The sequence below is a fragment of the Rissa tridactyla genome, chromosome 4 (assembly GCF_028500815.1).
Source record: "Rissa tridactyla isolate bRisTri1 chromosome 4, bRisTri1.patW.cur.20221130, whole genome shotgun sequence".
Taxonomy (NCBI): Eukaryota; Metazoa; Chordata; class Aves; order Charadriiformes; family Laridae; genus Rissa; species Rissa tridactyla.
The window spans coordinates 90,024,565-90,045,796 of NC_071469.1; the positions used below are offsets into that span (position 1 = coordinate 90,024,565).

At 36.1% G+C, this 21,232-nt stretch overlaps 1 protein-coding gene across 2 annotated transcripts in view; it reads left to right on the forward strand.

Moving 5' to 3' along the window:
• CDH13 (cadherin 13) overlaps positions 1–21,232 on the forward strand; it is a 507,409-nt gene that overhangs the window by 285,283 nt on the left and 200,894 nt on the right. For both annotated transcript variants that reach the window (XM_054197627.1, XM_054197628.1), the window contains exon 6: positions 5,876–6,020. In XM_054197627.1, coding sequence (XP_054053602.1) covers positions 5,876–6,020 — 145 coding nt within the window. The remainder of the gene's footprint in view (positions 1–5,875; positions 6,021–21,232) is intronic.

The following is a 21,232-nucleotide window of genomic DNA, read 5'->3' on the forward strand; positions in this document are numbered from 1 at the left end:
TTTAAGTCATATATTATGTATGCAGACAACCCCCTACACTTGCTCTGAAAGAAAAAGCTTTTTTGCATATTGGTTTTGCTCTTTATTCTTCTTTTGTTAACTGAGGTTAAAAAAAATGGTAAAAAGAACTAAATTATTTGAATGATTGGTTAGGAATCTTGTTTGGAATCTTTTCCCACTGTTAATTGGTGTAGTATTGCTTTCTTCAATTTGTGGACCATATACAGCTTACATCTATATATTGCCCAACTTGCTGTGGTTTACAGAGAAAAATTTAAGGATACACAAAAGGTTCAGTTCTGAAATGCTCTACATTTTCTTCCAGTAGTGGTTTTCCAACAAAACATGTTACAGATAAAACATGTCTAATAAAGACAGACACCTTTCTTAAAATAAAAGCCAAGACACTGCTGCTTCACCGCAAGTCTTCATGAGTATGAAGTGTACAGAAGAATACTGATACCTAGAATCATCAAGGGTAGTGCTTTAGGCTTTCAAAAGTCCCTCTACTGAGCATTAACTGAAAGGAGATGTTTAGTGTCTTCATACTGCAACAGTCCTTTCAGACTGGAACTGCCTGTATTTCACTTGTGAAGGTATTGCAAAACAGCATGTTAATAAAAGGTTACGTGACTATTGCTAGATAAGAAACCAATAAAATTAGAGTGATAAATTGTGTGTTTTTTTAGGGAATCGGAATGTAATTTTTTAAGTGGATGCATTAGCAAGATAAAGCCTCTGTAAGATGCTCATAGGAGTTCTTAGAATGGCTAATTAATCCCTTCCCACCTGGGTTCTAACTCTGAATGTGAAGCTAAATTCTCCCATTGCAGGTAATGGTGCCATTTTTTGCCATCTGTGCAACCTTACTGAGGTAATCGATACCCTGTCATCACGTAGGTTGAGATAAAATTATCTGTGCCTCTTAGAAGCAGTGTATTTTGGTTTTATATCCTCTCCTTCCATCTCTTCTTGTGCCATATAAAAATTAGCTAATATTTTATTCATATTCTTAGTAGCAGCAAAATTTAATTGTAATTAATTTCTGTGTGTCTGAATTATTGTCTTCTCTGAGTTGTTTTAGGTAATTGCATCACATTTTTACTAAAACCTTTGACTATAAAGATAATTTCTTTACTGCTTTTTATGACACAGAGAGGGCCAAATGTTGGGGTTTTTTTTGTTCTTACCAGGAAATTGCCTACATGAAAGATCCGTACGTGCATCGCCTTTCTTTACTGTCAATCCACACTTAATAATTGATCATAAATAAACCTAACAAGGATTCTCAATAATAATTCTAACCAAGCTAGGAATAAATAAAGCCAGCAGAAGTCTGTACCTAGACACACCTCAAAAGAACTGAGGTTGGGGCAGGTAGTGGTATGGCAGTTTTTTGTAAGGGGACAGGTTTTTGAGCGTACCCCGGTTCCGGGATGATGCACCTTTCCTCTGTTCGGTCAGATTTTACCCGTCGGCTTTCCCTGACGTGGTGGGTTCACCCTGCGGGGGCTGGAGCAATGGGGTGAGAAGCTCATGGGTGGAGATGAGGACAAAACACTGGGCAGCATTTTGCCCTTTCTTACACACGGTTTCCTTGAGGCACCACCAGCGTCGCTGAGGGGCCACAGCGGAGCTGGCTGGAACCGCCTAGAACCGGTTGGAACTGGCTGGAGCCGGCACGGGGCCGCCCTGAGCTCGCCTCAAGGAGGAGAGGCCCCGGTGGGCCGCCGTACAGACACCCAGTGCGCCTGTGGGCTCGTGGCCACGGGCACCTCGAGCTTCTGGAAAGCTGCTGGTTTCACACACAGAAATTGACTGGTTTTATTTAATTTTGCGGGGGGATGGGTGAAGCTGGGTACGAGGAATGTGTAGAAAAAGTCATCTGTTGAAAAAACTGGAAGAATTCCGTGAGAAACATTCTTATCAGCAGCAAATTGGAAATTAAAATTAGAAGGTAGTTAATGACTAAAGAACCCATATTAGACTTTGAAGATAATTAAGTACTAAAAGATATTCCAGGTTTACTTATGAAAAACTTTAAATTTATGGGGTAATTTTGTGTGGGCCATTGGCTGTCTGGCTGCAAAGTGCAAATAGACATTTATATGCAGAGAAGGAAGGTGGCTATCCAGAATCATTTCACCAAAAGCAATAAATAAATGGAAACAACTGTTCTGTGAAGAGAAACCTTTGAAATGACTTGAAGTAACAGTAAGAATGAGACTGGTTATCTTTTCCTGTAAATGTTGTTGCTGACTGCAGAGTGGAAAGGAATCAAGACTATATAAACTAAAGCAGAGTTCTTAAAACAGGTTTGTGCTGCTTTGACTCAGCTTACCAAACTTCCGGTAAAATCCTTATATTTGGGGTGAGGAGAAAGATCCTCGCTTCAGATATGGTGAGGGAAATTGGATGGGAAGTCAAGAAATCCCTTTTGAGAAGAGAAAGTTTGTCTAGACAAACAGGCTAAAATCTATTACTGCCTGCAGTTTTCTATTTTTACATTGCTTTTCCCTGTTCAATTGGTTTGCTTAATTTTATCAGTGTTTTTCAGCTATATTAGAAGCAATATCTAAAGTCTGCTTTGTGACCTGTCGTGGAGACTTGTGTTGTGAGGTGTAACAGTTCCCATAAGCCCTTGATTATCCTTTGTAGTTTACATGTATACTTTTGTCAAAAATGAAATTGGGATTTAGCTTCAAATGTTTCTGAAAATATGATTGGTTAGATTATGATTAACATAACTTCATCATTATGAACATAATTCCATAACTTTTAAGTTGGAACATTAAAAGCATAGTCAATATTATCGGGTTTTCACATACTAAATAGCTACAGAGCTCTGCAGATATTTATTTTTGTCAATTTGCCCAAATTTGTGCTTGCCACTTTTCCTTAGAGTTATGTTGCTAAAATCAGGTAGGAACTTCGATACTTTCTGAATGTTCAATTAGAATCTCTTGCTATCAAAAGAATGAATGCAGTATCTTCCATACATCAGTCATGTTTTACATTAAAACTAAATTGGCTTTCCTGCCTTTTTTCTTTATTGAAAGACTGAAATCTCACTCTTCTGATAGTTAGGCACAATCTAATTTTCCACCTGGTTTTATTTACAGCCTGTTCAAAGTAATTTGGGTTTTGTGCCAATTCTGTCTTTTACTTGAATGCTGCTTTCTCTTGCATGTGTTGTTTTTTTTTTTTTTTAAATAACGATATACTTCTGTTGCTGTTCTTTATTTTGTTAGTTTTTTGTTTTGTGAGTGGTGGGGCTTTTATGGAATTTTGGGGGGGGGGGTTTGGTTGGGCAAGATAAGATATAAGGCAGCTTCTTTCACAAACTGGTCATGTAAAGATAGATGGTCGTAATTTCAGTGCTGCAGGCTTTTATTTTGAAAACATTGTAGAAGAGTGGGTTTAAAAGGAGCTGATGAGTTAACCCATAATGCTTAGGACAAGCCTGGAAATTATTGTGCAAAGACTAATAAAATGAAGTCCTCTGTCATCTTAATAAAATGAAGCAGAGATCACGTAACTGTTCCTACGGAGCTGTCATGCCAGCTTTTTGGCCAGTTGGTCTCAGACACAGTGGACTTGGCAATACTAAAGCAAATCTATTTCACTCATTAATAACAATCTCCTATTCTCTTCCTTAATCTGTGCAAGTCTGGGGGAAAAAAACTCTTAGTGTTAGATCAGTCTTGGCTTTAGATGACTTATAATTTCGCTAAAGCAGCCGAAGTAGTTTTTGAAATTTAGCAAAGACTTTTTTCTTTCCAGTGAGCAGTATAGTCACGTAGTATTGAAAGATAGATTAAGACCAAATTATCTTGAATTTGAAAATGAATTTGCTGGAATTTCACAGAGAAATATTGCTATTCTTCCATTTCCCAAAGCAATTAACACAGTTTCGATGAGTCAACATTTACAAAGATAAATCTTTTTGTCAGCAGTTTCCAACTGTATCTAAAACTGTATCTAGCTTTAATGTAGTTCAGTTGTAAGACTGCATTTTCTTTCCTAGTCCCCAGTACATCCTATGCAATCCTAAGATTACTACATTGACTTTAGAATACAGAGTTAAACAAGCCCTGGAAATTGAAGGGGCGTGTGCCTCTCTAAAGCTTCAGCTGTGCCAATGCCACATGAATTTGGTTGTCTTCATGTCAGAGTTATTTGTTTGCTGTTAAGCTATATACTTAGTAAAAAATAAGACTTGGGAAAGGCTTGCAAGAACAATTGCTAGGGAAGTGAGTAGATGTTAAAATGGACTGTGGCACTATTTGCAAAGAGTGTATGTGAGTAGATAGGTTACTTATAACAAATACTTCTACTCACACCCAGCATGGTGAACTGTAAAAGTGGAATGTACTTATAAGCATAACAAAATACAGAGAAATGTGATAATAAGTCATCCATTTTAATAAGGAATTAGAATTCTGACCTAATTCTTTCCCGGTAGGATTTATCACTAGTTTATAAATAACTTACAGGTATAAGACATGGCAATGAAGAATAAATTAGCAGAATAAACAAAATGCTCAGAGACTTCCAGCCCCTGCTGCTACCACTTTCTCAGGGAAAGACTGGGAGAGGGTGATATTAATGTCTGTGCTCAGGTTCATTTTCTGGCTGGCTTAACTCCATTAAAGAGTTGAGTCTAGGGATGGGTATGGTACATGAAAATGATAGCCGTGTCTCTGATAAGTTTATTGCTGTGTTTTACTGACAACTTGGTGAGGGGAGAGAACCACAGTTATAGCATGCAGTTGCAATCTGACCTTTTTTATTATCTCTGAAGTTTTGGCATGATTTGCCCTAATGACTGATTAAGTTTTGGTAACTCATTGTGACTTTCCATTGCAAGTGGATAGGAGGGTTGACATAGAATCATAGAATGGTTCAGGTTAGAAGGGACCTTAAAGACCATCTAGTTCCAACATGCCTGCCCTGGGCAGGGACACCTCCCACTGGATCAGGTTGCTCAAAGTCCCATCCAGCCTGGCCTCGAACCCCTCCAGGAATGGGGCAGCCACAGCTTCTCTGGGCAACCTGGGCCAGCGTCTCCCCACCCTCAGAGTAAAGAATTTCTTCCTAATATCTAATGTAAATCTCCCCTCTTTCAGTTCAAAACCATTACCCCTTGTCCTGTCGCATACATTCTATGATCTTTCTTTCCAGTTTTTGGAAGTAAAGGAAGTCCAAACAAATTTTCAGATGCATATGTCAGCTTTACGTTCAGCAGGTGCTTTCCTGCATTGGGATGGGAGCGTGTGCGTGGAGGAATACCTGCTTATATAAGACTGTGTGTTGTTCTGTCCTTCCATACCTTATTAAAAAAGCTGGAGGACTGTCAAAATTACCTAACATAATACTCCTGCCATTATCATTGAGCAAATGTATTTAATATGTCTAACGCATTCTTGCCCTTTTTTTAGAAAAAAAAAAGGAATAAAAATCCCCCAAACCAAACTTTGAACTGGGCATTAGGAGATGTGTCAATTATACTGTGATAATTCTATTTGTGTCTGCTCTAAATGTGCTTGAAAAATGTAAAGAAACAAATTCTGGCCAAATCTTCACATGATTAGTATCAAATTTCCAGGGGGTCTTTTTTTCTTATATTCTAGTGATTTCATTCTTCAGGTGTTTCCAAACTGCCAAGGAGTATCTTCATTTGAATGTACATCTGTCTTTCTCTTTTGCTTAGCTTTAAAATCTGCTCTGACCCTAGTCCAAAAGAATGGGCTGCAAGTGGTATCCTTGGCAGGGTCTGCTTACAGCAGTGCTGAGCTATTTTTTTTTTTTTCTTACTCTTTGCTCATTGTGATAGCGAACTAATGAATTTACTCCTTTGTTTTTGTTCTTACAGCTTGAAGTTGAAGTCACAGATATAAGTGGGAAAACCATTGATGGTCCGGTCCGCCTAGATATTTCTGTTATTGATCAAAATGACAATAGACCAATGTTCAAAGAAGGACCTTATATTGGCCATGTCATGGAGGGATCCCCTACAGGTAAGTCCATGCCAATCATATCTCTATAAATAACACCTGAACAAATTCTGTGTTGATAAATGCATTATTGTGATACTGTATAACTTTTCTTGCTGATCTTGTGGCACACTAAATCCTTCCCCGGTGTATAGAGGTGGGAGCAGCCCTTTAGGACAGCAGGTAATAATTTTTGAAAAACATTCAAGTCTCTGCAGTAAAAAAGAAGAAAAAAAAAGGAAAATAACATCGTTTGTAATGAAAGCTTTAATTTAGGTTTACACATTTTTATCCATATCTGGAATCAACCCCTGGGATATGACTGGGATTCAGACGAGATATGTACGATTTCTGATGTACCACGTTTTTCTCTGTTAGGTTAGCTGCTGGAAGGGTCATTTTTATTTGTTTATGTAGCATGAGGCTGAGCACATCATGAATATGCTAATATTATAGGTGAGACTGAAGTGCTGAACAATGTTAGTTGTGTAAATGCAGATAAAACAGTTGCAACAAAATAAAACCACGTTTTGAGAATTAAAGTTCGTAATGAAAATGTTATGATTAAATTCACTGTTGATTTTATGTGATGATGAAATTCTGTAAGAATAAGATACTGTTCCAAATTTCAGTTTGGGTACAAACAAGCACCCTGGCTAAACTCTTCCTGCAGATGAAGGCTGAATTAGTACATGGTTTGTTTGTTGTTGGTTTTTTTTTTTTTTTTTAACTGTTGTCCTCAGCTGTTGTGCAATTTCGTTGTGAGTTATTGAGCAGCTGTTGCATTCCACTTGAGAGGTATCTCCACTGCATTTTTAAGTGGTAATTGTAAGATCAGATTATGTTATGGAGTTAACCTGGGTCTTGGTGAAAGAAATCTAAACCAGTAGAAGCTGCCATTAAAATTAGTGGAGCGACAGCGATTTAATTGGATCAGAATTAGGGGTTATGTATTTATACATCTTTCTATACATCATTGAACACAAGACCTTATACAGTTGAAGCTGTGAGTGCAGACATAAGGTTTTGGCTGTATAGGCATACTGAAATATTTTGAAATGAAAGCTGCAATCAAGTATATTATATTTTTATGAATATTTAGTATTCATTGAAGCTTAATGTGGTGACATGTGCTTTGTTTACTCTGAACAAGGATAGACATTACCTTTCACTTCCTTGTATTGCATATTGATAGGACTAGAAGTTATTCTGTGACCTTATTTTATTATTTATGAAGTTCCTAGAAATCGTGTAACCTGTTTAGTGAGTTTTGCATTTTCACATATAGTTGCCATTGTTTGAAAAGCTGTAGATATGGAATGCATTATGAGCTGCTCCTTCATCAGATTAAAAAGTGTGTTCAGGTAAACGTTCTTTTACCTTACTTGTGGCAAGCATGTAATGAACTAATTGACAATCTTTTCATTCAAACAAGAAACATGTTTCGTATTTGTGATTGTGGCTGCAAGTGAAACAGTAACTCTTTTTTGATGTAGGTCTGTAGCACATTCTTAATTTATTTCCGATATTGATGGCTTATTCAGAATTCAAAAGAAATTTCCTTAGACTGTCCCACTTGCCATTCCCCCTATGTTGTAACAAGACTTTCATAATTAACTGAGAATATATTGCTAACAAATGTCAGAGATTCCTTTGCACAATTGGTCAACAGTATGTGACTATCTAATCGGATCAAGGGACCAACTTTATTACGTTTTCATTCAAACTTCAGCAGCTTCTTGTCACGCTTATTTAGGCACATATTCCTAGACCACTGTGTAGGATGGTGTAGTTTTAGTAGATTCACAGTCCCTAAATCCAGTATTTCAGTAAAAGAAAGTGATGCCAAACAGCTCAAACCGTGTAGCGTTTAAACTTTAATCCTGCTTGGTAGCATATGAGCTCTGGATATGAGCTGTGAGTTCCTGCAAGTCTTTCAGTGGCCTCGTGTCTCTCTCAATCAAAGCACAATTTTACACCTCTGACTTATCCCATGCGCTTCCCAAATAATATTTAATGTTTAGCTTTGACTATTAATTCCAGTCTCTGGGACAATATTTAACTGTTATCTGCTATATGTTCTTTCTTTACTGAAACTGTGTATGAAGTTTTTCCTCTGCCAAGAAATTTTTTTTTTTAACTGGTAGTTCCCTATTTTTCCTCATCTATAAACTATCCTTGCTTTTCCTTTTTTCACTCCTTATATGGAAGCTTAGCTTCTGATTCAGTATATGTGTTTCTCAGTCCAACTTCTAGTGAATTCTGTAATTGTTTTGTCTTGCTGCACTTTGGTATTTATCCATGTAGCATTTGGCATTTTTATTGTCTTACCTGTTAATCAAATTTTGAATAATTTTTCTCAACTTCATCTTTTTCTTATTCTCTCCCTCTTTCCCTCAGATATTCATCCCATGAAACTTCATAACCTCATTTTCCGAGTGTCAAGAACACCAATACTTGCAAAATTATTTTGTGCAAAAGCAAGCCTGTAGAATCAGTGTTAGCTAGAACCTGTCGTAGTTCTTTATGCAGATGGCATCCAGTCAAACAAGACTTCATGTTGTTTACATCTGTTTTCCGTAGTTCTTCAAATTTTATAGCATATATCTTAAAATTATTCATCAGATTCTGCTGTCTTGCTGCTCCCAATCAATAGTTGCATTCACAGCTTGATAGAAATCTTTATATGCGTGTGTTTGCATGTATGATTCCTGATTCCTTCTTATTGTACTAAAATTGTATTGTTGTATTTCCTTTTTTTGAAGTTCCAAAAGAAAGGTTTTGCATTATATGCATAACCTTATTTCCTACCACAGCCACCTTCATCCTCATTTAAGCTCTGAATCCAACCCATTCACTGAAACAGTCTTCTGCTGAAAAATAAATAATGCTCATATGGTTATCTTGGATCTGTCTGGAGAGAGTTAGCATCAGAAATTTAAATATATAAATCTTAATATTCAAGGAAATGTTTATATTGGACTTCCTTGATGTTGTTGCCAGCTTTTTATTGTTTTCCAAAATTACTTCTTTCCTTAAGGATTTGAAAGTTTAGTTCCTTAATTAGGGAAAGACATAGACTTTACAAGATTACAGTGAAATGTTGTGCCAAGCCTCTTTTAAGGACCCTCCTGTCTCTGCCATTGGAGATAGCTACAAGTAGAAGAAAACAAAAGCAAACATGGAGATAGTGTGTAATTTTCATATTTATTTGATCTGCCTATGAATAATTAAAGACTCTTTTGTGCATAGTCCCAGTGAGGTTGTGTTTTGGTGGTGTTTTTAATACGTTTTCAGTGTTATTAAGGCCATTCACCTTTTTTTGTGTGTGTGAGTTTTGAACTCACAGTAAACACCACTGGTTATTAGTACATCTACAATTTGTGTGTAGATGGCAATGTAGAGAGGCAAATACCTGGGCATAATTACTGAGAATATAAACTTGTGCATGCATTACATGAATAAATATTCATCTGAATTTCAAGCTAGGGCTTTCCACAGCTTATAATTAACGATAAAAATATGTAAATGGTAGGTGATATAGTAACATATTTCTTTCTTGATAGATCTTTTCTGGAGAGATTTCATGATATAGTTAGTTACAGTTAATTAGCTGTTTTCATGGAAAAATGTTGTATTTCTGGAAGTAGCCTAGAGTCGAATTCTAACAAAAGTACGCTCAAATGTATGCTTAAAGTCACCACAGATGTTTTTAGATTTCTATTAGGAGGTCTTTCCCTGGACAAACCGCGAACTTGGAGGCTATTTATATATTTAAAAAAAAAAAAAAAGCAGGAGGAGGGGGAAGAGCAGTAGAAAAATAGTTTGTGGGGTTTTTTTATTTATAAAGTCTCTAATTTCTGTATAACTTCTAATTTCTCAATAATAGTAGAGCCTGATTCGGTGACAGCTATGGCAGTTTTTCGACCGACTGTAATGGGTTTTGTGTTAACTGTGCTGCTGATTTCTCACGGTTTTGTTTTCTAAGTTATGACCCAGTTTATTTCCTACAGATCTCTGGTCCATCCAGCTGGCAACTCTAGGGTTTAAGATCTGTGTCCTGCTGCAGACTTACCTCAGTACCTTAATGAGAGTGACGGTAGTATTATGGATTACATAGGCAGGCAGAAACATTTGAACGTCTCACTCTTTAAAGGTTGGGAAGTGAAGGCTGGTTAAATGAACTTGGCAGCCATCTCATTTCACTTGCCGGAGGCATTTATCAGAAATTATATTAAACACATTTGACACTATGTGACTCGTAACAATATGCTGCGAGCCCAGTGGGGTAAAATCTTAACTGCAGTGGTTGGGAGAATTGCTTGAGAATTGCATGTACATAAAGTAACTTGTTTTCCATGATGCCCAATAGCCTGAATACATTGCATTCCAGCCAAGGAGCCCCACGCCAGGACTGATATGTGTCTATAAATAATTGCTAAAAATAAAGGGACATTTGGAGACATTTAGAGAAGAAACAGAAAGAATTAATAAGAGCAGCCTAAAGGGTTGTTCAGTATCATAAAATAATAATTTGTAAAAATGGATTAAGCACGAGGAAGGGTCTGAAGCGCTAAGTATTATTGATAGCTATGGATTGTATAATAGTGCATGGCTATGATTCAGATAAATGAAAACTGGTTCTAAAGATGGTTGCTTCTTATCAAGAACAACCTGCCCAGGACAAGGGGGGTTGGTTTTTTTTATACTTACCTAACAACAACATGGAGGTTAGTACGCGAATGAATACAAATGAGATTGGATATGATAGATGAGAATGAAAAGATACCGGGAAAAGTAAACTATGGGCAGGCTGGCCTGGCAAAGCAGCAAGGGATGTATAAGGCATCTTTGTCTGATACGTACCTGTTGTCACCTTTGATACATTTCAAATATTATGGTAGTATTTTCTGGACTGAGGGGTTTTGATTCCTTGTAATCCCTGCTGGTTTATGGAATAAGAAATTTACCAAAGCTGTAAAATTAATAAAATTACATTGAATTTGGTGAACTCTCCAGTCCTTTTGACCTATAAATCCAATAACATGGAGGAAACTTCAAGGGTGCTTTTAAGTGTTTTCTTTTAGCCAAAAAATTAACATTAAAAATAAAATAAGAAAAAAAAAGAATTTTCACAGAGAGACATGAAAAGAGAATAGTAAAGGATGTAGTTTCTATTTATCTAGGTAAAAGTAGCATCTGAAATTTCCAGTGACTTCTGATTCTGCCTGCTAAGTGTTAAGATGATACTTCTCCTTCAGATGATACTTCTTCAATCTTTTTTGTTACAAAAGATAGTATGTTCTGCATAAACATACAGTTGGTTTTGTGGGGTTTTTTTGTGTGCATTGCACATATTTTAAAAATAAGAATACACTTCCTCGAAGATTGAACTGGAGGGGTAGTTCAGGATATCAAATCCTAAATAGCATGAAAACCAAAATGGTGTCCAACATCAACACCCCTTTAGAGCAAGCACTAAACATCAGTTGATGGTCTAGGTCTGAAGTAGAATGTGGGTTGGCATAGATTTATTGTGCTGGTGGTTCTTACTGTGCTGAATTTTAGTCAAAGTACGATGGGGAGATTTACAAAGTTTTTGAGAGTTCCACACAGAAAATCTGCATTCGGTTTAGTGGAGTGCAACCATTGTATAAAACTAATCCACCAACCAAAATGCTTCCTAAGCAAGTAGTCTGGGGCAAATACTTGAAAAACAGTTTGAGCGTAGATAGAGTTCATGACCATAATAAGAACAAAATATGGAATGTTTGAATAAGAATTGCAGAAAAATGTAATCGAAGCAAAGAGGTACATTTTGATGGGTCTCAGAGCGTACTTTTAAGTAAAGGCACGTGCTTGAGATACTGCTGACACTAATGATGGTCTTAAAACAATAAAAAAAATGAGTTCAAGACAGTAGCAGAAATGGTTTTCTGCTTAAAAATATATAAGGAGAACTAAATACTTCTGAATGCTTGTTGACATTTCTTGTAATAAGAGAATTAAGATGAACTCTTTGGGGCATTCAGCTTTAAATAAAGTTAATATTACCACTGGGTTTACCAAGAAAAATAAGAAACAAAGATTTAATTTTTGTATGATGGAAGTTCGCATATATGCATTATAGAAATGCTTTGTATGATATGGGAATTTTGATGCATTTTAATACTAGAAAGTAAATGTTGCACTTTGTCGTGAGTATTAATTATGCGAGTCTCACCACATCATAAATGAAATCCTCAGTAGCCTGCCTGCTAGGCCCTGTCTTGGTGCCAGTTGGGTGGGCATGATCTGCTAACCTGGAGGAATGTATTTCTTCCATCTTTAATTTATTATACTAGTATGATCCAAATTACTTGTTGTTCTCCCAAGCTAAGCAAAAGGAGTTTTCATCCTGATTTTTTTTATTTGTTGTTGTTGTTTAAAAACAAACAAACAACTTGTACAGCTGTGTGTAAACCAGAGCTCTGACTAAAAGAATTGTTGAAAATTTAAGTGCTCGTTACAACTTCTCTTATGGATAGTTCTTTAGCAGTTTTTGAAGACCTATAAATTCATTTTCAGTTTCTGCCTGTTGGCTGCTAAAGTTATGTAATGAGTGAGCTCATTATTTCATGTAAAAATATTCATAATTTTTTTAAAAATCAGCAGTAGAAAACTTAGAAGTATATATAGATCTGAGCTGCAAAGCTGAAATGTCTCAGTAAATCTACCTCAAAACTACCTCAGAATCAAATGTTTGAACCTGAGCTTTTTTGATTCAGAGCAACGTCTCTTGCAGCAATACTTTGATTTTAGAGGAGGTTCGAAATGTCAAGTGTCACACATTTAATTATGAAACTTAATGCTATGAGCTGTTGTGCAAAACAAAAGTATAAAATGGTTCAAGGAATTTGATAAATCCAGGGAGAGAAATTTATAAGTGACTTGGTAACTCAGCATAACAGTACCTAAAGAGACTGTGACCTAGGAAGTCTGAGTTAAAGGAAACAACAGGCCATCTCTGGGAATACAGGCCTTCTTCACATATCTTTTCCCTAGCCCTCCACTGCTGGAGATGGGATGTTAAGATCTGTGAATAACCCAGCATAGCAATTTTTATGTTCTTCTATGTACAAATGTGTGTAGTTTTATGCATACTTTAAAAATTGTTGATGGCAAACATTCAGCAATCTTTTCTTAGGATTAATCATCTGCATTTCAGCAAAAATGTGCTCACTGCCTTGAAGTTTTTTGTAATCAAGCCTCTAAATGTCACTGATGTCAACTAGGTAGAAACATCTGTAATGTCAATATTTTAATTTTCAAACAGAAGCCAAGCAGAAGCCAGTTGGTTAATTATGCATGGCTGCTTTGTATATCCCAGTAGGAATTTGTTCTCAAGTCTGTGAGGGATAAAATATAGCTGTATATGAATATGGGTATTGTGTATGTATATTTTTGTAGATATATATTACATATATATATGGTATGTACATATTAAAGAGAGATGAGCATATGCAGACACACATACTTACCTGATCCTTCAGTAGGGCCTAGGGAAGCTGATATGTTCAAGTTACTGTGTAAGTACATGATGAAAAGAAAAGATATGTATTTATTAATAGCGTATTGTAGTATGGCAGACAAAGATGTATATCCGGTCTAATCTTTTTTTTTTTTTTTTTTGGGGGGGGGAAGAAGTTGGTATGAATAACCCATTAAAGTATTATCCAGTAATTAACACGTGCCCAGCCATGCAAGTGTGGTTAAACCAGTGCATTTTGAGCAAATTAAAATAATCTCATGTGTAGCAATTAGCATTTCACTCAAGCTGAGTATGTGATATGAGCATCTGGAAGCAGGAGTCTGCAGTTCATTCCAGGGTTCAATTATTCTTGATTTTCAGCAGAAATAGATTAGAGGCTCCAGATCAGCTTAGGTGCACAGGTCAGAATTACTGGCCAGTTTGTGAGGACCAGAAACGATGAGCCACCATCTTCTTCAGCCCCAGACAGAAAATTCCCTTTGACTTTCTTCTTATTATTGCACAACTGATTTGTTTGCTCACCATCCCTCCTGCTAAAATGACCTTTCATATGTTTTTCTGTAGTTATTTACACACAATGATATACCAAAAATTTGTCTTATGGCCAGATCAGCATTAATGCCTAATGTTAAAGGTTGTAAAAACACTATGGTCTCTCTACCTTGGCCATTTAATCTAGTAAAGTACTCAAATTTCTATGTACAGAGCAGTGAAAGCAATGATGGTTAGCTGTTTTGGCTCTTCTTACATTATAGCCCAGGTTCATTAAATAAAAATAAGAATGTTTCTTAATTAAAGAACAAATGATTTTTATTTTTTTTTTTAAATGCTGGAGTCATTGCTGGGTACTGAAAAACAAGGTCTCAAGTGAGTTTGTGTAATTCGGTGTGTAATTCTTTGCAAAGGGAAATTTATGCATTAATAAATTTATCAATGGCTTTTGCACCTGGGCTTTTGCACCTGTTTTATGCATCTACTTCTGTCCTCTCCAAAAAAAGGATGAGCTTTAAAGGTTCAAACAGTTTAGACACATGAGACAACCTCATCCATGTAATCAATTAATTGAAAGATTCTGTAGTGTTGGGAAAACCTTATCTGTAAAAATGCATTGCTGTGTGGTATACTGCAGAGGAGGAGGATGCTGCAGCCCCTTTGATAGGCTTTATTAGTGGTATAAAACCTCAGTGTGTTGATATACTTCTAAATCACCATTTCTGGATATTGCCTTCCCATCACCTATTTGCAGGCCAGCAGCCCTGCAGGCTATATGGCGATGTGTGCTTTAAGTTAGTGGACTGTCATCATCCACACCACTATATTTCATTCAAGCCCTTTAAAGTGTGTGAAAAGGGTGATAAATCCTCACAACTCGCAATCATGTGCCATAAATTTATTATATGATTTGGAGACTGATGGCAGTAGATACAGTAGTTGAAGCCCTACACCCTCTTCCCTGTCCTCTCACAAAACGAGATGTAAATCCTGGAGTTCTGTTACCAGGTATTATAACACTGGGACATCGTTTCCTTTGACAGTAGTGCTATGGTGCAGCCACTACCCTGTGTGCCAAATGGAAAAAAGCCTATAAATTGTTAGTGCAGGTAGGATTTGTTTGCCTTAGTATGGAATGCCAGAATCAGTCAATAGACAGGTCCATCCTCCTTTATTGTGAAGGAGACCTGTAGTTGAATAAAAAAACCTCATTGTTGCAGAATGGTGGATTATTTATTCCCTTGCAGGTTAATTTGTTTGGCTTTTTTTTCCCCCCAATATTATTTGAAAGATATTGTCAGATAGTGTCCTAAAAAAAAAAAAAGAGAGAGAGAGAAAAGAGGTGTTATTTTCAAAGTGTAGGTTCACTTTTTACTTCACGTTTTTCTCCCACTTCTCCCTTTATTTCATGCCTTCGTAGTCTTTCTTTTCCCACCATTAAATATAGTGCTTGGGGTTTAAATTACAGTCTGCAGTCCCATGAAGTCAAAGGATAGTTGTACATTACATTTGGAAGACTGAAAGCTATTGTGATAAAAAGGAAACCTTAGTGAGAGTGAGCAGTGATAATCTATTTTGTATAGTATGATAAGTTTTCTTTTTTTTTATAGAAATATTCAAAATAGTTCACTTGGCCTACATATGTTGAGCAAAACTTCTAGAAAATGTAACTCCTTGATTTCTTCATTCAGATGACATCTTTTAAGTACAGAAAATGTCTACCTTTGCCTGCAGCTATTCATTTGCCCACACAGTTGCAGTAAATGCAAGCGTATTTCTGTGTCGCGGCTTTTCATGGTTGTCCACCAAAAAATAGATGGGAAATTACGTTAACTTTTAGAAATAAAGTTTAATTAAGGAGCACCACTACCATGCTTGAAAGTAAGAAGGAGAATTTTTTTAAAATTACACTTTTGTACCCTAAGAATATTCTGGTTAAGTTGAAAAGCCTATTATTTGGTGTCCGGGGAAGGGGGAACTTGCTGTCAGTTGGTATATAAGATACGCAAAGAACACATGACTGAGTTAAAATCGCTCATAAGAAATGTGATAGGTTGAAGGTGAAATCTCATAGTAGAGCAGATTTCTTACTTTCCATCCATCTTCTGCTGGTATATCTTGGAAACTCCCAGTAAAAGTGTCTTTTAAATATGGATCTGAGAAAATATTAACAGATACATATTCAAGACAGTGATTTTTGGAATACAAATGTAGCTCATCAGTATTATGATTTAAGTATGCAGCAGTAAAACATGCTTATCGTTAATGCAATTGTTATCAAAAGAATATCCTACAATTTTTATGTGGTTCTAAGTTAGACTATTTTATAAAACTCTAAACCTAGAAGGGGAAAACAAAGAAAAACAATAACAACAAAAAAACCTTTAAGGATTGCTTATCAGTCAGGAACTTGATTTTTAATTCCCTTTGCTGTTTTAAGAAGCACTGTAATTTCTCTGAGGTTTAATACATGATGACCACTCTATTGATCAAAACAGAGGATTACTCTGAAGGTGTCGCATGGCTAAAAACCATGCTTACATTTATTTGAGGTAGCTGAGAAATAGTTGGATAGGAGGCCTATATTCTAATTATGAATACATTCACCAGTGTTTTACAGGTGTTTTTCAGGACTATGTATTAGTGCAAAAGAGAGTGTGGTAGGATTTAGAAACCATTCACTTGTAGCAACTGCTGCTGCAAAGGGGATTCTATTAAACATCAAATGTATCTATTAAACAGATGCCAGAAATAAAACATATAAAACAGATGCCTGCAAAAAAAAAAAAAAACATTTGAAGCCAGTGCATATATATCTTTGTGTCTGTTTTCTAATTATGAATGGTTGGGATAACAGACAATGAAGGTCTATTTGAAAAATACTTTGCGTTTGAAATTTGTCTCTGCTTTTCAATTACAGTAAAAGCAAAGTTGTCCTTGAAAAAAATTGGATTGATGAATCTGGATTAATTCAACTTTAAAGTAATTTCAAAGCAATTGATAAGAAAAAGTCAAAGTAGAACAGTTTTCTGTGGTTGACTTTTAACGCTGTGAATTGGTTTTATGATTTTCTTTATATCAGTATTCTGGAGAAATTCACCTAATTTTTCAAAATGTTTCAGTAGTAACAGAAGTGCAAGAGAACTACATATTTTGGTACCATAATAGCTCTAGTAAGTTTTCATCACATTTTTCTGCTAAGACTATTTGTTTTGATTCTTACTATGTTAATGTCTCTGATACACTGTAAGTCATGTCACAGTGTAAGACAAGTAGGAGGTAGGGAATGGTTAATGTAGTTTGTAAATGTATTAACTCACCTGACAACACTGTGATATAACTTCCTTACGTATTCCAGCTCTTGTTTTCAGTGACCTGCTGCCACGATTGTCTGAATCTGATTCCAGAATTGTTGATTCCTTCCCTAATATTGAAGAAAAGTAGAAGTGCCTTTATTGCCTGGGATTGTGCATCCAATCATAGTAAATAAGTCAAAAGACAATGTGTGGTGTACACTGGTGTGTAATTGTTGCTACAATGTTATCTCATTTCTCAATTTTTCAACTAACTGGCTGTGTCAATACATCAAGGTTTAGCATCTACTTTCCAAATAGCTTTCAAGAAATAGGTATCAGCTCCCTTTTAGTCCATAACACTGTCAACTTCCAAATTCTTTTCAGCAGTGATTGTTTCTAGCTAATAAGAGTAAAAAAATTCATGTCTCACTTTTCTCATGTAACTAACTAAATATTTTAAAAATAGACGTTTCCCTATCGCTAACTTTCATGGCTTTTTATCAAATAAAGCCTTTATTTTTATTATTATTATATTATTATAGCTGTTGCTTATTATTTTTTATTAATTTATTGTTATTATTTTATCATCATTATCATCTTAATCTATTATCAGTACAAATTAAAGACCTGCCGCCTTCTGTTGATGAATAGTTGAGAACCAAAAATGGGGAGCCAGGCTCTTAAGTTTTCTGACGGGAACAAGAATATTCTTTTCATTTACTTGCAGTGGACACATTCTCCATGTAGAAAATTGAAGTGCCACCATTCACGTACAACATGATTTCTCACTGTTTGTGGCTTGGGAGATTCTAAGCCTCTCAGTTCTCATAGCATTAGTATATGCACCTGTGACTTTCATCAAACTGCAACATCGGGGTCTTGAGATTAGATTTTATGTAGTACAGGGTAACTTATTTTTAACATGGTTTTGAAATTGAGATACACTCCGTTAGAACAAAGCTACTTAAATTAATTAAATAATTTATGGTACACTGCAGGGTTTGTCCATGGGGTCATATGATTACTCTTTCAATCACTACACATTATATATTTTCTTCCAGACTACTCAAGGGTGTAATCTTATTAAATATACAGGCAAACATTTGGTCTCACTGCTTTAGGCTTTAAAAGGGCAAATTATACTTGATCTCTCAGAGGGAGGCAAGATATCTGTTTTTCCTAGATTGGGCAGGGGCAAAAAACCCAAAGAAAACAACAAAACAAAAAAATCCCAATCATAAAACCCCCACTCTGCAAATCCAGTTGGTCAAATCTTTTTTACTTTTCTCAAATGAAGCTATATTGAGTTCCAAGCTGTAGTCTCTCATGTGTAGTGCCCTACAGCTCCTTTGGACTTCGAAAACATTGCCAGTGTCTCAGTATGTTTTTACAATCTGAATTCCATGATACTTTATTAAAGAAATTCTGTTGAACAGTCATTCTCTTTTACCATTGGCAATTATAAAAATGGTATCTTTCTTTAAACCAGTTTCAAATTTTTAAAGAGGTAGTTACTTAAAAGTTTTTCATCTGTCATTTCTTGCCATCAACCCTATGTTTCTGTGGTGTGTCTGAGAACTTTGAGAGGCATCTGAAACACTTACCTTAAAGGGATTATTAACAGAAGATCTCTTTGTGTTTTCCTGATGAATGACAATTCTTTGTGTCAGCTGAGATTGGCATATTGTGAAATCAATGGCTGTAGGAGCGTCAGTGAAATTCATGCAGACTCATTATTCCTAAAAACTCATGTACTACAAATCTGAGTCTTTGGAGATGACATTTGCAACCAGTACCGTTTAGTATAACAAAATCATTCCTGCTACATCACCACACTTTTGATTCAGAATATGGAGGTGATGTAGGTCTGCATCTGTTGATGGAATATACACAATTTTCACAAAGGCATCAGGATCTCAGCTGGATTCTGTCCAGGACTTTTCTTTCAAACTTTAATTCAGTACCTTAATTTTCTTTTACACTATGTTGCATGAGCCATTAATTAATGTCATTGATCTTGTAGTTTGAATTCTTCAGCACCTGCAGCACCTTTGCTGGGAAGCTTCATAGCTAAGTACTGCTACCCAAAGCGTTCTCAGTAAATTCTCCGATTCAGCACCTAGGTAGCATTTTTTTACTCTTCAAAAAGTTCTCCTCTAGGGTAGAGCACCAATTATAAAAATGCAATCACAGCAGTTGCATGATATTAAAATAAAACTTATGCTGTAGCATGTAATAGCAAATCAAACTATTAAACAATATGGAGTTCTTTTCTATATGCAAGAATAGGTTCTTACTCCCACAGGCTATATAAGTGCTACAGTCAGAAGAATTGTAAATGTTTGCAGGAGTGGGCTGGTTTTGTGCAAGCCCTGGAATGAAGCCATGGTGAATGTAAGATGAGGAAGCATCCTGCTCATCTGTTTCAATTGAACCTGCTTTGGATTCTTCCACTAAGAGACATCAGTTCATTGTTTTAAGCCTGAAAAATGGTATCTAAGTACTTGATATCCAGGATCTACATTATACTCGGATATAATAATACTAGTACCAGCAGCAACTAAATAAAAGTGGTTTAAGGCTTTCATCTGACAAATTCTGCAATAGTTAGAATCATAGAATGCGTTGGGTTGGAAGGGACCCTTAAAGGCCATCTAGTCCAACCCCCCTCAGTACACAGGGACACCTCCCACTAGATCAGGTTGCTCAGAGCCTCGTCAAGCCTGGCCTTGAATGTCTCCAGGGATGGGGCCTCCACCACCTCTCTGGGCAACCTGTTCCAGTGTCTCACCACCCTCATTGTAAAGAACTTCTGCCTAATGTCTCATCTAAACCTGCCCTGCTCTAGTTTAAAAATATGAATTGTTGTATGAATAAGTTGGAAAAAAATATGAAAATTTGTATGAATAAGTTTGAGGACTACTCAGACAAATCCTTCTGGAGAGAAAGCTCATACCCTAAAACCACTATGAGAATTTCTGGTAATTGAAGACTGGACAGACATTGAATGAGTAGTCATATAAACCAAAAAATATATATAACGCTAAAAGAATGTAATTAAGTTAAAGGAGGTATACTGAGATACTGAAATGTCTATGGTGTAGCTATGAATAAATGGATTTTGTGCTGCCTATCGTCACTGCTGTGTAGGAGCACCCTATACAATGTTAGTAGAACAAATGTTAGTTTAGCAAGCAAAGTGTATGATAGACTTAACACAGATACAATGGGCAATACTGTTCTTGTTATGTCACCTTTTTGTGCAGATGGGATAAGTGGTCCCCAAATCCGGGTGGCCAGAACTTGGCGTAGGAGCTCAGTTCCCAACTGTGGCAGAGAAGGGCCAGAGCTACGGTAAAGAAAAGCAATAGAGCCACATCAGCGTTTTTAAACAGACAGTGTAATGGATCATGAAATTGCATACATTACTGTTTGGACACTTTTGCAGACTTCTTGGTTTTTAATTTAAACAGTTTTGCCTTCTTGATTTTAAGCTAAACTCTATCATAGTTTCTATTAACAGAACCCTACAGTACTCAAAATAATTATAAGACAAAAAGATAGACGTGCCTCTTGGGCTTGTTGTAATCTTGCTTATTTGGCAGTTTAATTTTGGGAGGTTACACTTTCAGCAGGCTTGGTATATGCTGCAGGCTTACTAAATAACAACTAAAGAATTGAAAATTTTATCGTATTTTCTTAGCCAGGAAAAAAAGCTAATAGTACAACTTTTCCTTTCCAATTTCATATTCTGAAGGTTTGCCTTTGCTAGTTAAGATAATATAGTTTATCCATCCTTTGGGCTCTTATTTTCTCATTGCTACAGCTGTATCCAAGAATGTTGAAATTATCAGCTTTGGGCTTCATTGCTGTTGAATAAAGTTTTAACTCATTTCTCTCTTTTATTTTTGGGGCTT